At 39.0% G+C, this 18,613-nt stretch overlaps 1 protein-coding gene across 23 annotated transcripts in view; it reads left to right on the top strand.

Moving 5' to 3' along the window:
- LOC105466614 (teneurin transmembrane protein 3) overlaps window positions 1-18,613 on the top strand; it is a 2,765,046-nt gene that overhangs the window by 2,666,514 nt on the left and 79,919 nt on the right. For 15 of the 23 annotated variants that reach the window (XM_011715685.2, XM_011715682.2, XM_011715681.2 and 12 more), the window contains 3 exons: window positions 14,721-14,747; window positions 16,321-16,338; window positions 17,245-17,391. In XM_011715685.2, the coding sequence (XP_011713987.2) occupies window positions 14,721-14,747; window positions 16,321-16,338; window positions 17,245-17,391 (192 nt within the window). The remainder of the gene's footprint in view (window positions 1-14,720; window positions 14,748-16,320; window positions 16,339-17,244; window positions 17,392-18,613) is intronic. The other 8 variants (XM_071092800.1, XM_071092799.1, XM_071092798.1 and 5 more) reach the window with 2 other exon arrangements.

Genomic DNA, 18,613 nt, shown 5'->3' with positions numbered 1-18,613 from the left:
TAAACTGACAGGCTGAAAAACCTCCTGTGAAGCTTGCAGAACGAGAACTTCTTAAGGTCCCTCCTGCTCTGCAAGTCCCAGTGATTCTCAGTAATAAGAAATTTGATGGACAGCGGGGACAGAGATCCCTGAGAGAGTCATGGAAAGCCCCCTTCAGAGCTCAGGAGTATCGCCCATGTTCTGAGAACCGGGCTGATTTAGGTGTCTGTTTCTTCCATTGAGATAACAGTATCCTTTGGGGGCCTTTCAATACTGTTTTTCTCATTTTAGTCTAGTTTCTTCAGTTAACAGTTTTATATAGCCTTTAGCCTCTGTAATCCCCTCAGTCTTGTAATTTTTTTCTTTTTTTCGTTTTTGAGATGGAGTCTCGCTCTGTCACCCAGGCTGGAGTGCAGTGGCTGGATCTCAGCTTACTGCAAGCTCCACCTCCCGGGTTCACGCCATTCTCCTGCCTCAGCCTCCCAAGTAGCTGGGACTACAGGTGCCCGCCACCTCGCCTGGCTAGTTTTTTGTATTTTTTAGTAGAGATGGGGTTTCACCGTGTTAGCCAGGATGGTCTCGATCTCCTGACCTCGTGATCCGCCCGTCTCGGCCTCCCAAAGTGCTGGGATTACAGGTGTGAGCCACCGCGCCTGGCCTCAGTCTTGTAATTTTTAAAAGAAGAGGTCACTTAATCTCTTATCTACAAATGCATGCCTGGTTTCTGTGACCTTTCTAAAAGGTGGAGGCCCTGTTTTGTTGGGTTGTCAGTGTTCTCTACTGTTTCAATATTTTTTAAACTACTACAAAGATAAGGTTTATTCTGATGTTGCAATCTGTCTGTCCTTCAAATCATTCTTTCATATTTGCTTTTCTTTATATATACCAATTTCATCAAAAAAAGGACATGGAGCCTGGGGTTCTGCTTCCTTGCAGCCAGCACTGAGAGCAATGGCAGATCTGCACTTTGAGCCAAATTTGTCTTTCGCTCAGTGTTCCATAGCCTGTTGAGTGAGAGAGTCATCAACCAACAAAAACAAATTTAGTGACCTAAATTGGAAACTTTAGTAAGTTTGACTCTGTGTTTCTATCATAGTTTAGCCTTAAATACTGCACGCCAAGGTTTCATCAAATAATTCAATTTCCACTGTTACAGTCTGTATACTATAGAGCCTCAAAGGTGTTACTAATTTGGACTCTTCTACCAACTTCTTGTGAAGTGTGTTACAAATTTAACCTTGTAGCATCCCTCCTTCCTTATCTCCTTCACCTTCCTGGGCGAGTCATACGATGTCTCCAAAAGTCCGGTTAGAATTACATCTGCAACTCAGATTACTGATTACATCCTCAAAGAAGTGGATGAGACTCCGCACTGACTTCTACACCTGACTTGCTGTGTAACTGTCAGGAAAAGTCGTAGTCCCGAGGGCCATGTGGATACGTAATCTCCAATTGTGCTGGTGATTTATTTTCCACTAAATAATTTCCCAAGGCCTCGGTTTCTGTCCTTAAGAGTGGGAGCAAGTGTAGGGATAAACAGCTGTCACTACTGACATCAGGCCTTGAGTTCCCTTTTCCTCCACCCTATCCTTCATGCCATAATTTATCTTCACAAAAAAGAGAGACAACAGCATAGTTATCAGCTAACGCTGCGTGGTTTCATATCAGATGGCAGTGCCAGTGCTACTGAGAGGTAAATTTCTAGGACAGGTGTGTTGTTTTGGGAAACGTTAGATGTTTTTTTTTTCCCATACTTTAGAAAAGGAGCATTTTTTAGGCCTTCTGAGACTCAATTCTGAATGGAAATAACTGCTTTGTGGGTGAATACATCTGGATTTAACATACATTTCCCACTGAAGTAATTTACACATAGCCTATGAGGATGAGAATTTAGAGTTCTTTCAAAGAAATACGCTTCACATGCTTGTTTAGGGTCATATGATAAATGAATTCTATACTGTGGTGTTTGCTTGTGCAGGAATTTCTTTCCAGTCTGCCTCCTGTGGTCTAGCTTGAGTCCCAATAGCTCCTGACAAATGAAGCTTTTTCCTGCAGGGCCCACTGGAAGGCAGGCCCACTGGCATTAGAAGCAGCTGCTCCAGAAAGAATGGAGAGTTAAACCCGTTGTGATTTTTCTCGACTCGGAGCAATACGTAAGAAACTGTGAGGATTTGTATTGTTTTTTGATGAGTTAGATGTCATTGAAATCTGCCTGATTTCTTTAGGCTTGGCACACCCGATTCCTTCCTTTCCCTGTACCTTGCGTTTGTTTCCCACCGTGAACTTATGGTTTGCTAACTAGTTCTTTTAAGTCTCAAAATAGTTTACTGTGTAGTGGCTCTGTGTCTTAGGGAAACAACTTATAAATTATAATTGTTATCTCAAGGAAATTTTTGAATCCATTAATTTTAATTACAGTTATAGGCCAGGCCAGAAACTTAAAATACGAATATATTCATGTATTCATGCCTGTGGTTTCCATTTTTCTTTCTGAAACCACATGTCCCATCTTAAACCAATATAGTTGTTTTTTAAAAAGTTTATTGAGAGACATGGTATCTGAATAAAAGCCAAGTAAGTTATATGTCAAATTTGTACTATACTGTTTCATTAGAAACTTGACATTTTGTTCCTTTACTAATATACTAGAGTATCTTTTTTCCATTTGGAACACTTCATTAATTTGTATCTCTTAAAAACCATCTACAATTGTAATTACCACCAAAACCTAAAGGTTTTAAAGCTCAATTGACTGGATATACAATTTAACCAGAAATAAAGATGGAAAATACTCCTTCTTCTGCTTGCCAAGTTCATCAGAAGCCTTTTATTGAAAAGTTTAGATCCAAGGCATTTGAGAGTGAAACCAGGTGCAAAATAATATGTTGTCAGGTATTTCACGATATCAGCAAGGAAGAGAAAGATTATCTCAAGTTCCAGACTATAAGGATGCCACATTCTTCCCGAAAGTAAGCCAGGTAACTGGAGAGTGAAAGGCAGCTAGTGAGGTGTTTATGAGGATTTGAAGTAATTTTCCTTATATGCTGAGATCCTTATTACCTCATGGAGTAAATGAAATGTTGGGGACTTTTCATTGAGTTTAATGTAAGGGTAGAGAAATTAAGCCCACAATTTTAAGAAGTATGATTATCCCTTCGCACATGGTATGTTGGTATCCTTTCAATGGCTGAATTTATCTTTGCCATTTCTTGAATATGACAAGTTGAAAATAGCCTCTTTTCATCTTAAAACAGTTCCTCTTCCACCTCCCTATTTTGAAGTGCAAGTTTGGTTATGGTGTCTGTCCGTACAGAGGCACGGCCTTCCTGCAGCCTTCATATTTAACGTATTGCAGATGAGGGTGTGACTGGAGCCAATTTTTGTCTGTTGCTCCTCATGATAAGTTCAGTGACCCTCTCTTTTTTGAGTGCCCCTTTAATGAAGCTGGAAACCAGCTGTCTGAAATATGACTATCATTTCTGGGATTTAACAGGCATGTGCCTTGGATAAATTAAGGAGCAGTCAGAGGAGGTCCATAAATGTGAATACTTTGCCAGCTGCTTTTCCATTAAACTCTGTTGGTTGAATGAAATTAGTAAATAATTATGTTGGTGGGGAATCTACTATATCTAAATGTGATATAATGTCTTCCTTTAACAACAGAGCTTAATTTTTCTTGTATACTAAATTAGTTTTTAGGGTAATCTACATTGCAAATTGGTCAATTTGCATCAAAACTATGCCTAGTTGTTCTGATTTGTCAACACCTCTTTTTAGAAAAGTCTTTAACTTTAAGCATGGGTGGGTAAAGCCATCTGCCTGTGGAGCTCGCCCACAGCTCCATCGCTTAGCCCACCAGACAGGTTACAGCTGCTTCATTGTTACGGTGCTGAATGATTACCATTCTGTCCAAAATTAATATTTACATATGTGTCCATAGAAAGCATGTGGCTACACATAAGCAATCTAATTGTGAATTAATGACATAAGGTATTCATTCATTAGTCCCCATCTGAACAATAAGGTGTTAAATAATACTTTTCACATACAGTCCAACTCTTGACTTTTTTTTTTTTTTTTTTTTTTTTTTTTGAGACAGTCTTGCTCTGTCGCCCAGGCTGGAGTTCAGTGGCACGATCTCGGCTCACTGCAACCTCTGCCTCTGGGTTCAAGCAATTCTCCTGCCTTAGCCTCCCGAGTAGCTGGGACTACAGGTGCCCACCACCAGACCTGGCTAATATTTTTGTATTTTTAGTTGAGATGGGGTTTCGCCATGTTAGCCGGGATGGTCTCTAGCTCCTGACCTCATGATCCGCCCACCTCAGCCTCCCAGTGTGCTGGGATTACAGGCCTGAGCCAGTGCGCCTGGCCCGACTCTTGACTTTTAAGATGAGTCCCCAGTAGTGATTGTTATGTATGTGAGTAATCCACTGCAGTACATTGGTATAGATAAGGAAAAAATCACCATAGAGCTGCCATAAAATGCAGAGAGGAAACTGTGGTTATTTCACTTACTCTGACTCTTTCCTGCCCCTAAAAGCGTTGTCCTCTGAATTGTGACCACTGTAGGAACAAACCACATAGTAAAAGTCTAGATGTGCAATTACGACTACAGGTTTGTGTGCCACCCACAGCTACTGGAAGCGATTGTCTCCGCCAAGGGTGGGCTTCCTCCTGTATTTAAGAATGGTGACACATAAACTTATACCATTCTGCTATGAAAAGTCAGCAATATATATCCTGTCTGCTCAGTGTATTTCATAATGAAAAATCTGTAGCAAATTCACAATGTAAGGATAGGGATATGCATGTAAAATATGATATTTTAGTTTCCAAATAGTTATTGTAAATCCATGGCTTGTATTTCTGAATTTGTGAGTGGAGTATATGAATATTTGTGTGAGTACCTACACTTTTCAAGAAAACATTAATTTATCTTGCTCAAATAAAAATTACTAGTGAGGGAGCAGAAAATATATAAGGGCAAATTGTGATGTGTTCTTTATTCCAAAAAGCTGAACTCCATGTTGACCAGGAATTGTGCATCTAACCAGCAGACGGTTTATGAGAGACAAGGAAGAAGAAAGCTTCCTGACTGTGAAATGGAGTTGTCCCTACTCTGGGAACAAGCCAGTTCATATAAAGAAAGTTCTCAGCAAAAGGAGGATAGCTTAGGGAGGCAGAGTAAAGGGGCTTATCCTGCTGCTATGGGGCAGAATGGACCCTGGGGCTTATGAAACCAAATCATTGCCAATCGCACATTTCTTTCCTCAAAGTCAGACTTTTTCTTCTTCATAGTCGCTTAAAAAAATACCAGTTGCCTCATGAGTTTGTCCTTTTTAAACTATCCCTATTAATAAGATGAATCGATAATATTTAATATTTATTGAGCATTTACTATTTGCTAAGGCACAATGCAAACTGTTCTACATTAATTATGTTATTTAATTCTCAGCTAGAAACTAGTAAAATCGCCATTGAAGATTTAACTGAGGCTCCAAAAGGTTATGTAACTTTTCTGTGGATGCACAGCTAGTAAGCAACAAAATCAGACTCCAGACCCATGTGAGCAATTTCCAAGCCCACACTCTTTTTTTTTTTTTTTTTTTTTTTTTTTTGAGACGGAGTCTCGCTCTGTCGCCCAGGCTGGAGTGCAGTGGTGGGATCTCGTCTCACTGCAAGCTCCGCCTCCCAGGTTCACGCCCTTCTCCTGCCTCAGCCTCCCGAGTAGCTGGGACTACAGGTGCCCACCACCACACCTGGCTAATTTTTTGTATTTTTAGTAGAGATGGGGTTTCACCGTGTTAGCCAGGATAGTCTCAATCTCCTGACCTCATGATCCGCCCGCCTCAACCTCCCAAAGTGCTGGGATTACAGCCGTGAGCCACCGCACCCGGCCCAAGCCTACGCTCTTAAGCCCTAGATAGACTGTCCTGCCTCCTGAATTATTTTTTAATTGTTCTTGTATGTATGTGTATAGTGGAATAGATGAAAATTAATTTTTATGTAATGAAAATAAATTAATATCTATGTCCCTGTCACAAAAGATTGAATTGTCATAGAAACAGTTGCAAAAACAATAATGCCAGTGATGTCTTAATAAAGTACCACTTTTTTTTATCCAGGAAATTTTAAATGATAGCTGATAACAGAACTTGTAGTTTGCCAAAATAAAAAACAACAATTAAAACAGTAAAAAATAGTTTGAGGAAAATCAGTTTATGCTATGGAAAATTTAAGAACATTATGAGCTATTGAACACTCTGCCCACCTCCTTTCAAAATTCAAATTAATGTCCCTTTTTTTTTTTTTTTTTGAGACGAAGTCTTGTTCTGTCGCCCAGGCTGGAGTGCAGTGGCCGGATCTCAGCTCACTGCAAGCTCCGCCTCCCGGGTTGACGCCATTCTCCTGCCTCAGCCTCCTGAGTAGCTGGGACTACAGGCGCCCACCACCATGCCCGGCTAGTTTTTTTTGTATTTTTTAGTAGAGACGGGGTTTCACCGTGTTAGCCAGGATGATCTCAATCTCCTGACCTCATGATCCACCCATCTCGGCCTCCCAAAGTACTGGGATTACAGGCTTGACCACCGCACCCGGCCTAATGTCCCGTTTTTCTGTCATTGGAAATTAGTAGGCTGGAATCTGTGTAGACATTGGCCAATGGAAAACACTTACAGAAAGTGGGTAGATTATTTGTGTCACCAGCATCAGCTCATGAGAAAAGACTGAGAAAAGTGTATACAAGTGGTAAACATCCTTGCATACTCTCACCTACAAATAAAGAAAAATTACTTTCTGTATAAATCACCTTTGAGAACAGCCATTTGTTTACTATTTTCATAAAATAAATTATAATGTATCCTAGGTAAGTTAAAAGGATTGTTCAGTCTTGTTTATTATTTTCCAGATATGGTCAAGAAAACTGACATGAGAAAGACCCATTATATTTTTCATACTTTAAAGTTTTAGTCTATAAATTTTTCTTAAATATTAAATCTTGTGAATAGACAAAAGTGGCAATTGTAAGCCAAAAATTATACCCATTGATATTGCCCAAATATGTAGATCATTGTTATGGCTTCCTGCGATTGGATTTGTTAACACTATCCAGACACCACTCTAATCATTGTTATAACCAACTTCATTTTTCCAAAACCTTAAATAGCCAAATATTCACCTAGTATAGTTGTATTATAGTTTTTTTAATTAATGTTAAGAGCTGTCTCTGACTAGTTTCATTACCAAATCAGAATACTAAAATATACCTGATTTTTTTAATCTAGGAAATCCTAAAATGTGTTTTTTGCTTGTGTCATTCAATAAACTCACACAAAGAATAAAAAATAAAGGAGATGCGTTACTAACACGTGTATGTTTGTGGTTCAGTGAATGAAATCATCCCACATGCAAAGGCTACCACAAAACTCATCCGTCACACAGCACACAAGGCATCTCTTTGCATAGGCTGTGCACATCCCAGCATCAGTGAGCCAGCCGTCTGGACCTTGAGTGTTCCACTGTTACTTCCATTATGTGTATGTAGTCCATAGTCAGGCATGAAATCCTAAATTGAAGGAAAATACCAAATTCTGTTCTACCAGTCATCTCTACAAAGCTCTGCAGCTTATAAAGGCATTCTTCCAGCAGTGCTGACTTTATAAAATGTGATGTATCTCAAAGTACCTTTTCCATAGAATCTGGATTTTTCTGGGCTGACTTAAATCAGGAAAAAATATTATTTCACTCGTTTGGAATGCCTTGGTATAAATACTGTTCCAAATTGAAGTATGGTATTCTGCTTGGGTAGGTGCATGTAAGAGGCAGTGTATTTATTCAGATAATTTTTACACCAAGTTTCCAAACTGCAAAAAGAATAAAAAGAATAAAATATGCAAACTTTCAAAAACAATTTATGTGAAGCAAATTTTTGAAAAAGTATTACCAATTGTAAGGGAGCAGATCCCTTTAAATCACGTGTGCACACACACACACACACACACACACATACAAAAAAATACTTTTTTTTTTTTTTGCTGACACCACCTCACTTCCTAGTTGGTAAAATGCAAATTAATTGACTTTCCTAAATAGGAAATAATTTTTTTTGAGCTTGCCCATAATCTGATAATTCTGTGGCGAAAGAGAACATATTTTAAGGAGTCTTGAGTAAACTCTTAAGAATATGACATTGTTTTATGGTGTTTAAACTTATATCACTGTCATAATCCTTTATGATATGGTAATCAGTAATAAAACAGTGCAATGAACACCAATTAAGGAACATCAAATCAATGGGTATGCAGCTTGCATGCTGATTTAAACAGTTGCTGATTGGAATAAGTGGATTTAATACGTACTTATTTGCAGACTGTAGCTTTTCTGTCAGCCTGCAGGAATTGGTACTTGACTAATCTAAGAATGATACCTACTTACAACTTTAATGAGATACTGATGTGAGTCATTTTTTAAGTCCGTGTTCGGAAGTATTATGAAATGCTCAATGCTAACTAAAAATCTGCCCTCTACTCCAAGGACTTCACAGTAATTGTCATAGTGAAGAATGTCTATATTTTATGATGTACGCATCTGATGTCTACGCTGTACTGAGGATTCAAGCCAGTAGCCCGGTGAAAATATTATACGGTACTGTTTAATATGCTCCCCCCAGGCCCATTGTTGACAGCAGAAACAATGTAAGTAGTTCATAGCCATACACATCAACAACTGCTTATACACAGTGAAACAGATTTGACCTTCCTTTGTGAGCTACCTGATGTCTATATAACCAACTTGGTTTGCCTTTGTTACTTCTCTGTGTTTACGAGAGTCAGCCTGATGGTAAAAGGAGGCAAACTTGGAATTAATCTTATTCCATGTCTCAGCCAGACAGGCACATACACTCCTTAGACCTCATGTTTAAATGAGCAGCCTTCTTGGGAACCAGTACTCAGCAGATATTTCTCGTCCAACATTTGTACATCCACTCAACTGCTTCTGTTGTTTGGGGCTTTTTGGTTTCTGTTTTTTTCAAACTTACTTGTTTTTATTTTTCCTGGGTTTATCCCTAGTTCTACTCTCTTACCCACTGGTTTTCCAAACTTTGGATTTTTTAGAACAGATGACAGCATTAAAGCTTTCTTTAGTTTATATAAGGTACTCTCATTTATGAAGCTGTGTAATCATATAAGGATTTTAAATTCATTCGGGTTTTTATCTCATTTCCTTTAACTGTCAGTGTTGGAACTAACGATTTCCACGTTGTTTAGTCTGATTTTTTTATTCCAGTAAATTCTTTGACCAATCTATAAACAGATGATGCTTCCAGTCCACCTTACACAGGTATACAGTTCTGGTTCTTCTGAGTTGTAACTATAACATTTATTTAGAATACGGATTTTGGTGTCAGACTACCTGGTTGGAACTTTCTCTTTGCCACTGCTAGCATTTTGATCTTAGGAAAGTTATCTAATTTCTTGTGTCTCAGTTGCCTCATTTGTGAAATAGGGGAAGATAATAATGTACCTGTTACCCCACAGGGTGGTGAAAATTAAACGTGTTAATTCACATTAAATGCTTAGCAATTTTCAGCACATAATAAATGGTAGTTATTGTGAATACTACTGTCCATAGTTAGAATACATGGGAGGGGAGAGGAACAGATGGGTGAAGGAGAGGGGGAGGATGGTATAAATGAGGTTTTGCCCACTTTTGCTTCTTTCTCAAAAGATGGTCTCTATATTACTTATAGAATTTCTTCAAAAGCTGTAAACACATAGAGGATATACTAAGGCCACCAAAAGTACATTTGATCATTTTATATAACAGATGTTAAGACACTGCTTTGACCAGGCACAGTGACTCATGCCTGTAATCCTAGCAGGTTGGGAGGCCGAGGCAGTCAGATCACTTTAGGTCAGGAGTTCAAGACCAGCCTCAGCAACAGGGTGAAACCCCGTCTCTACAAAAAATAGAAAAATTAGCCGGGTGTGGTTGGGGTGCACCTGTAGTCTCAGCTACTTGGGAGGCTGAGGTGGGGGGATCACGCAAGCCCGGGAAGGTGAGGCTACAGTGAGCCAAGCTGTGATTGTGCCAGTGCATTCCAGCCTGGGTGACCCTGTATCCAAAAACACAAAGAGCCTGCTGTGAGCCAGGCAGTGGGAATGCAGTGATTTACATGGCCTAGAATTTACATTTCTAATGAGGACAATTTACACATTAAGTCACCTATGCCTAGAAAGTTCATTAAAGTCTTGTATTTTCATGGCATCTGTTAGTAGAAGTGAATTCATCACAGCTAGTTCTTGATTGTTGTTTTGCTGTTACAGGTACTCTGATGTGCATACTCTTAGACTTTATCCAAGAGAGGTGTTGGGGAAGGGGGAGGAAAAAGGAAGAATAAGGTAACAGAAGAGATGGAGGGGTGCCCAGAATGTTGATAGATAAGCAGATGAGGCAACGGCCTGAAGATAGAATTCCAAAAAGATGCCATTCCTTCCTGATCTATATGGGAGGAATGAAACCTACAACAATACTCTATGTGAGCAAGGCCCATCCTCAGAGGCCTGAGATCCAGGTCCATCACTGAGGGGTGCAGAAAAGAGCAAATTATCTTGTGTCCTCCTCCACCCTTCTTTCCCGAAATACAAAGGGGAATTCTTAAAAGGAGGCACCTAGAGGGAGGATGTGTGAAAAGAATACAGCAGAAGTCATTTGCTGTATCGATACTGAAAATTTATGGACTAAATATATAATATAAATATTTTCGGTGCGCCACATTTTTCTTTCACATTCAAAACTTCCACGAGTCTTTGCCTACCTATAGCAGCAAGCAGACCAAGGACCCGCGGGTCATAGGCTTGAAACCTGAATGGTTGCTTCATTTGTTATGTTCCAGGGATGGCTGCGTATCCGAATGTGTTTTGAAAGACAATTAAGGCCAAGAATTAGCCTTGGCATTTAAAGTCATCTGTAGATCTACCTTGTGCTTTCCTACAGAATCCATGTAGAAGACAAAAGAAGGTGGAACTGCCTTGTGGCTTTGGAGAACGAAGTGTCTGGCTCTGAGCTCCTTTCATCAATTTTTTTCTACGGGGGAAAAAAAACCCAAAAACAAAACCTTCCTTTTATTCTAAATCTCCAAGAGACGGCATTGTGGCAGAGTGGTTTAGAGCGAGCTCTGGAACCAGTCAGCCTAGGTTACCAAGGCGTTACCTTGCCCAAGATAATCATTCCTCTCCTCTGTCTCCTCATCCATATTTACTGTCTCAACTGTTACTACATCACAGGGTTGTGGTGAAGAGGAAATGAGAGAATAATATAAGCACTTAGAACAGTATTTGGCACAAAGGAAGCCTCTATTATTACCTCCTTTGCCTACAGTGTAATTACCTATTACCTACAGTGAGCAAGGCTAGCGGCAAAGTGCTTCATGTGTGTCACCCTGGATCATTCTGAACCTGGTCAGAGCTAGGAGAGAGAGAGCTGGGCCAGAGCTAGAAATTGAGGAATCATTAATACATCAGCCAGGTGTTCATAATCTGTACATTACAGAGCCAGGGCTCATGGAAGAGCTGAAATCAAAGGCGGCATTTTGTGTTTGTGAGGATATGTGAATTTTTCTGGGAAGAGAACCCAAAACTTTCACCAGTTTACTCAAAGATCTGAGACCCAAAAAAGATTAAGACTTGCCATCTCACAGGAAATATGGTACTACTCATGCCGTGTGTCCCACGTGGGTCTTCTTCCAAGATAAATAATCGAAACTCCAGGGAAGGTATTTTATGACTGCAGCATTTTACTAGAAAGTAGTGGAGGTTTTTTTGGTTTTTGTGGTTTTCTTTTATTTTGAGACAGAGTCTCACTTTGTCACCCAGGCTGGAGTGCAGTGGTATAATCTCACCTCACTGCAACCTCTGCCTAACGAGTTCAAGCAATTCTCCTGCCTCCCAAGTAGCTGGAACCACAGGCATGCACCACCACACCCCGCTAATTTTTGTGTTTTTAGTAGAGTTGGGGTTTCACCATGTTGGCCTGGCTGCTCTCGAACTCCTGACCTCAAGTGATCCTCCTGCCTCAGCCTCCCAAAGTGCAGAGGTTAGAAGCGTGACCCACCTTATCCAGCTCCAGAAAATAGTTTTTTAATGGACCCCCTTTTATACATCTAGCACCCATTTTTATAAGAATTTTATTCTATAAATCAAGTTTCAACTTCTTAGTAAATCGAAGAATGACTTTTCTCTAGTGTCAGAACATACTCGTTAGTTTTCAAAGTAATTTTTTACAACCTCATATGCATTTCAGCAATTGTTAGGTACATTAATTTTTAAATATACTGTATTATTTTTATGATTATTATTTCTAATGGCTTCTTCCAACATGTCTGCATTTTTTTATTATTTCCTGTTGTGGTTTATGTAATGATGTTTATATTGTTGCAATGATTACTTTTAATAATTATTTGAACCTCATATATTGATGTATCCTTTTAACTTCTCCATTATGTAGAACCAGGTTTTTGTGGTATTATCAGAAAGATTTTCTTCCATGTCAAAATAGTCCTTGTTGTTTTTCCCTCTTTGTGTCTTAGTTTTAAGCTCTCAGCCTCACAATTCTCTGTGATATAAAATGCAAATGAAAAATGTTGGTATCTTTCTCAGTACAGATATTTTTTCTTATGGTTGGCTTTTAGTGTTTTGCAAAACTTGTGTTAAGTGTTGCAAATATTTAAAGTATCATGTTACTTTTGAGTGGCTATGTATTTTAAATGTATTTTCTACTTTGAGTTCTACCTCTGATGTTCTGGTGACCCAAACACCTACCTTTACCTGTAAATCAGTCTACAGGTTTTGCATAATTGAGTCTCTTGGCAAAAATAATCTGATTGGCTGATTAGAAATAATTTTGTCCACCATTAAAACGGCTAATCCAGATCAGAATTAAGTTGTGTTCTTTATTTTGGTTGTGCAGGACTAATGTAAAAGCAAAGGGTTTACTCTCTAACAGTGATCAGCGTTATTAATTTTTGTAAACTAAGAATTTCCATAGAAATACTACCCTATGAGAATCAGAGAGTCCAGAAGTTTTGATAGCACTTTCTTTATGTTCAAATCATCAATAGAGCTATTACAGGGCTCTACTAGTTTATATGGCATGTAAAGTATATAGCATATGGAAGGAATTATAAAGAAATTATATGACGGTTATGCAATAATACATTTTTATTTTAATGTTTAAAAGGTAAATTATTGCCGGGCGCGGTGGCTCACACCTGTAATCCCAGCACTTTGGGAGGCCGAGGCAGGCAGTTCACGAGGTCAGGAGATCGAGACCATCCTGGCTAACACAGTGAAACCCCATCTCTACTAAAATACAAAAAATTAGCCAGGCATGGTGGCGGGCGCCTGTAGTCCCAGCTACTCAGGAGGCTGAGACAGGAGAATGGCGTGAACCCGGGAGGCGGAGCTGGCAGTGAGCACAGATTGCGCCACTGCACTCCAGCCTGGGCGACAGAGCCAGACTCTGTCTCAAAAAAAAATAAATAAATAAATATTTTTTTTTAAAGATAAATTATTTTTATTATAATTTCAGAGTAGTACCTAATACCATATCTTCTTCACCATAATTTTCCTTGCATCATATTATCAATTAGCTGTAAACATGCTTATTTTTAAATGCAATTCAAATGCCTCTAATAGAATCCTGTGGCAAAGTGAAGAATCCTTTCATATACACAGTACAGATGTGTCAAAACCATATACAGTTCTGTTTACACACATGACAGAACCACCACACCTGAGTGGCCCAACTGAAAGTTACAGTTTCCATCATTCTGTTAGGAGTTCTGCTACCATTTGCATATGTCAGTAGTGAAAACCAATCAACATAAGCATCTTTGAAACGCAATTTTAGATCATTAAAGATGTATGAATTTTGACAAAGCGAGGAGATTGGAGGCTTATTAAGAATATATTAGGTCTCTACAATGAGGGAGGCATTTATGTCTCAGTTCAAGGGGAAAGATAGAGCCTAATTGTAGCCTCTTGAAACAAGTGGACAGGGGCAGGTACAGGTACAGAAAAAGATTCAATCTTAGTCCTGACTGTTCCTACACACCTTTTGTGAGAAAAAAGAGCCTATTCCGGTAGGTTTCTGAAAATAAACAGGATCTTACAGTAGTCCCTGTTTCCTAATGGACTATATATGTGATAAATCATTGTCTATCTGACTTGCAGTCAAGAGATACTGGGTAATCATTTTCTAAAGGAGTTATATGTGCCTTTTGCAACTATAACATCAATATATTACATTTGCTCAAGAGTCTCAATTTCTTTCTTCTTTTTGCTTATTTATTAACTTTTAAAGTTTCATTATTTGTAGATCTCATAGTTGTAAATTTCCAAAGTTCTTTAAGAATAAAGAATTGATTCCATTTGTCCTGCTCAGCTATTATAAAGGAGAATGTTGGAAATGACGAGAGTGGAGTGCATTCCAAAGAATCTGTGAAAAGTGGTGTTAGTTCAGTTAGTTGAAAATGCTGAGTATTTCCTGGAATCATGACTGCATTTGCTAAAAACATGAATAGACTGCATTTTTAGGAGATATGAAGTGCATCTCTGTCGTGTGATGTGAATCTTATGTCAGCTGCAGCTACTCAATTTGCATGTAAATTCTGAAAATTTTCTTGTCCCATGTGACACTTCTGAAATGTCTGTCTGTTCTTTTTTCCTTTTTAATTTCCCAAGCTCACTATTTGGATAAGATAGTTAAAGGTACTGTATACTTGCTCTTTGTTGACATATCTACATGTATATCTATATATAACCGTGTATCACTAGGTTTGACAATAGACTGTTTTCCATGCATATTTTTGTAAATTACAAATCAGACTTAAATTATGCAAAATGCCTTGGATTTAAAGTATTGAGACTTAAATGTCTGTGTCTCATTTTTATAATTTTGGGTGATGACAGATTTCATTCCTTTGTAAAAGCGTTTTCTCTAGAACCAGAAACTGAAGATAACGGTATATTTGCTGTTTTTTGGTTTTGGGGTTTTTTTTCTATCTTTCTTTCTTTCTTTCTTTTTGCTTTAAGATCTTCATTGTTGACAATTCAGCTTAATGAGCTTTAAATTCTAAACTAAAGAATCACAAATACTCTTATCACAGAATAAGAAATTGTCAATCTAAAGAAGATTCTGGTTAACATGTTGAGAGAAATCTCATTTATTTCATACGGAAACTTCTTTGGTTTTTTTCTAAATGTTTCAAAATATATGTGATATCATAATTTATGTCTTGTTATTTTTTAAAAGCTATAAATACTGTACATTCTATAAAAAAAGAACTGATAACCTTGTTCAGCAGAAAACAGCAGATTCTCACATCTTCAGTTACCGTAGAAATAGATGGAAAAAGTTTTTTCAGAAGAGGAAATTCCCCTTCCCTTTCTCCTCAGATTACCTACTTTCTATTCCTTGTTTGTGCTTTTCATTAGAATATGAAAATATTCATGGCAATATCCAGGCTTTCATATACCAAATCTAACGTGCAGTCAGTCAGCTGCCGCACCTCCTTGTCAGTGGGGCAATTCAACCTTGCGTTTTCATTAAAAACAAAACAAAAAACACATCCATCAAGAAGATTCACCTTTTATTTATTGAATAATCCATAAATACAGACGGTAATTGTCTGAACGAAAAGAAGCAGCAAAATTAATCTCTTCCTGACCTGATGGTATCCATAAGTGTTATTTCATTGTATTCTTCCACGAGAGACAGTCAAAATAGTCTTCTTTCTGTGAACTCTGATCTTAAGAGACAGAATGTCTCTTTACGATATTTTCTTTTCACGTTCCACAGTGGAGGAGGGGACACCAATATATGAATAATTCTTCCAACACAGACTTAAAATAAACATCTTTAAAAACAGATTGTTCCCTTAAATTTTGTCACTGGAACAATAGTAGCATTCAAATGATAAGAAGCTGTAAAACAAACCCCAATTGCTGTAGCAAGTGTTTTTATTAATATGTTTTATACCAAATTATAAATAGCTCTGTCCACAGAGATCTGATGAATAGCCAGTTATTCTTCGAATGTTAGAGCATTTCTCTCCTCGCTTCTGTCAGTGTCATATCACACTCATAAACAAGGACACCAGAATCTACCCAAGTGTCATCCTCATAAACAGATCACGTTGGCTGCATGCCAGATATCATCAGTAGGAAGTGGCAAAAATTGTTTTTTTAAAATGTCATGTTAGACTGAAACAATTATAGATTTTGGATATATTAAATTATTTTAATTGTTTCCCAAATTTTCCCTCCTTGCCCATAAAAGCAGACAAGATAGGATATAAAGGTAACAGCATAAAAGCCTTAGGGAGATTGTCACAAAACATCACTCTTCGCTATCTGTCTTGAAGCACGTCACTACCGTGTTTTTGTTCAGTCTATCAATGTTTTATTGTGGTCCTTATGGTATTTCATTTTGTCCGTCCTAAGTAATCCAATATGCACAGCTCTTACATTTAGTTGGAAATCCTGTCGGTCCTGTCCCATCCGTATGCAGCCTGAATCCTAATGTTTGTTAGAATAGATGCTAAGCTGCTTCACTATTTCCTGGGCTTTGCTTATTCTGTGACAAGGAATGTACTCTTGGCATAAAGTATAGTCATTAATACTGGCCTATACTTTGTGCAATTATTTAATGCACTGTAATTTCACATGAATATACGGCAACTCTGAGGCCAGATAAAATTAATATTCTCTTTTTAACATCATTCATATCCTTATACCCACTTTCATGCTTTTGGAGTTTGAGGGAATTTTTTTAAGCAACAAGGTGTTTTAAGAAGGCATGTCCTGATAAATGACCAGTAATGTTTAAAACAGATTACAAATCTAGACAAGGGATTCTGAAATTATTTTGTTGAGATGCTTTTCCACACCACACAATATACCTTGTTGCTTTGCTAAAGGGAAAAAATGTAAGTTAATTTTGTCTGGCCTGCAACTATTTAGTGGATCGTTGCATATATTTCTGTCCTGCACAGGTAAGTGGTGTCTCAAGGGTCAGGCCAATCAAAGATGCCACTTGGATAAGAATTAGATTCCATAGATAATGTTGCTGTTTCTATCCATGTGCAATTACAGTATTTGTGCTGTTTATAAAGGCCTGTTCCCACTAAGTGTCCCTTATCTGTTTATTTTAGTTACAAAAACTCAATACTCAAATCACTGGTGTTTTCCTTCTTTGTCTCAACAGAAGGTTGTCCTGGTCTGTGCAACAGCAACGGAAGATGTACCCTGGACCAAAATGGCTGGCATTGTGTGTGCCAGCCTGGATGGAGAGGAGCGGGCTGTGATGTAGCCATGGAGACTCTCTGCACAGATAGCAAGGACAATGAAGGAGGTAAGAAATGCTGAGCATGAACACAAGTCTGTGCCAGAGCACAGGTTCATAAGTGACAGTGAGTACATAGATATCTGTTGCCAAAAAAAAAAAAAAAACCGTGATCCCCATAGATTAGATTGATTGAAAAATGTATGAGTGCTGATAGAATGATTTTGCTGTCCATTTTTCCTGAAACAAATGCAAGATTATTATCGTTCAGGGAAAAGGCAAGGTAACCAAGCTACTGCATAATGTCCATTGTTCTCTGTTCCTTTTCCTGGTCCCCAGGTGACTCGTCTCCTCAACCACAGTATTCAGGGCTCTGTGAATTGGGAGCTCCAAAGCAGTGTTTTAATAACTAACTTTCCAAAAGATGCAAAGAATGTTCCAGCCTCTTCTGTTGAAAGGCATGGATGGAAAAAGACAAAACAGTAACAGAGAACAGTCCCCTGGAAGCTGTACTCTAGTGACATTTTATCCTTAACTTGATACTTGGTTAGAAAGATGGTGAGATTCCACCTAGTTGAAGCCCTTGGTTAAGAATAATTCTTTTCCCCGCTGAGCTCAGCCTCCATGTAGTCTACTTTAATTTCAGGGAAGGGAGTGACAGTTGGTGATTACCTCTCCAGTGATGGAATAGTTGGCTCCGATAGCTGTTCTGTTTTGGTTTCTTTTTGAGACGGAGTCTCACTCTGTCGCCCAGGCTGGAGTGCAATGGCGCGATCTCAGCTCACTGCAAGCTCGGCCTCCCGGGTTCACACCGTTCTCCTGCCTCATCCTCCCGAGTAGCTGGGACTACAGGCCAGGCCCACCGTACCTGGCTAAATTTTTGCATTTTTAGTAGAGACGGGGTTTCACCGTGGTCTCGATCTCCTGACCTCGTGATCCGCCCACCTCAGCCTCCCGAAGTGCTGGGATTACAGGCGTGAGCCACCACGCCCAGCCTTATTTTGTTTTCTGAGATGGAGTTTCACTCCTGTTGCCAGGCTGGACTGCAATGGCATGATCTCGGCTCACCACAACCTTTGCCTCCTGGGTTCAAGTGATTCTCCTGCCTCAGCCTCGCAAATGGCTGGGATTACAGGCATGAGCCACCACGCCTGGCTAATTTTGTGTCTTTAATAGAGACAAGGTTTCTCCATGTTGGTCACGCTGGTCCCGAACTCCCAACCTCAGGTGATCCGCCTACCTCGGCCTCCAAAGTGCTGGGATTACAGGCGTGAGCCACCGCGCCCAGCCA

This window comes from Macaca nemestrina, chromosome 3 (genome assembly GCF_043159975.1).
Source record: "Macaca nemestrina isolate mMacNem1 chromosome 3, mMacNem.hap1, whole genome shotgun sequence".
Lineage (NCBI taxonomy): Eukaryota > Metazoa > Chordata > Mammalia > Primates > Cercopithecidae > Macaca > Macaca nemestrina.
This window is presented reverse-complemented; position numbering and strand designations above follow the sequence as displayed.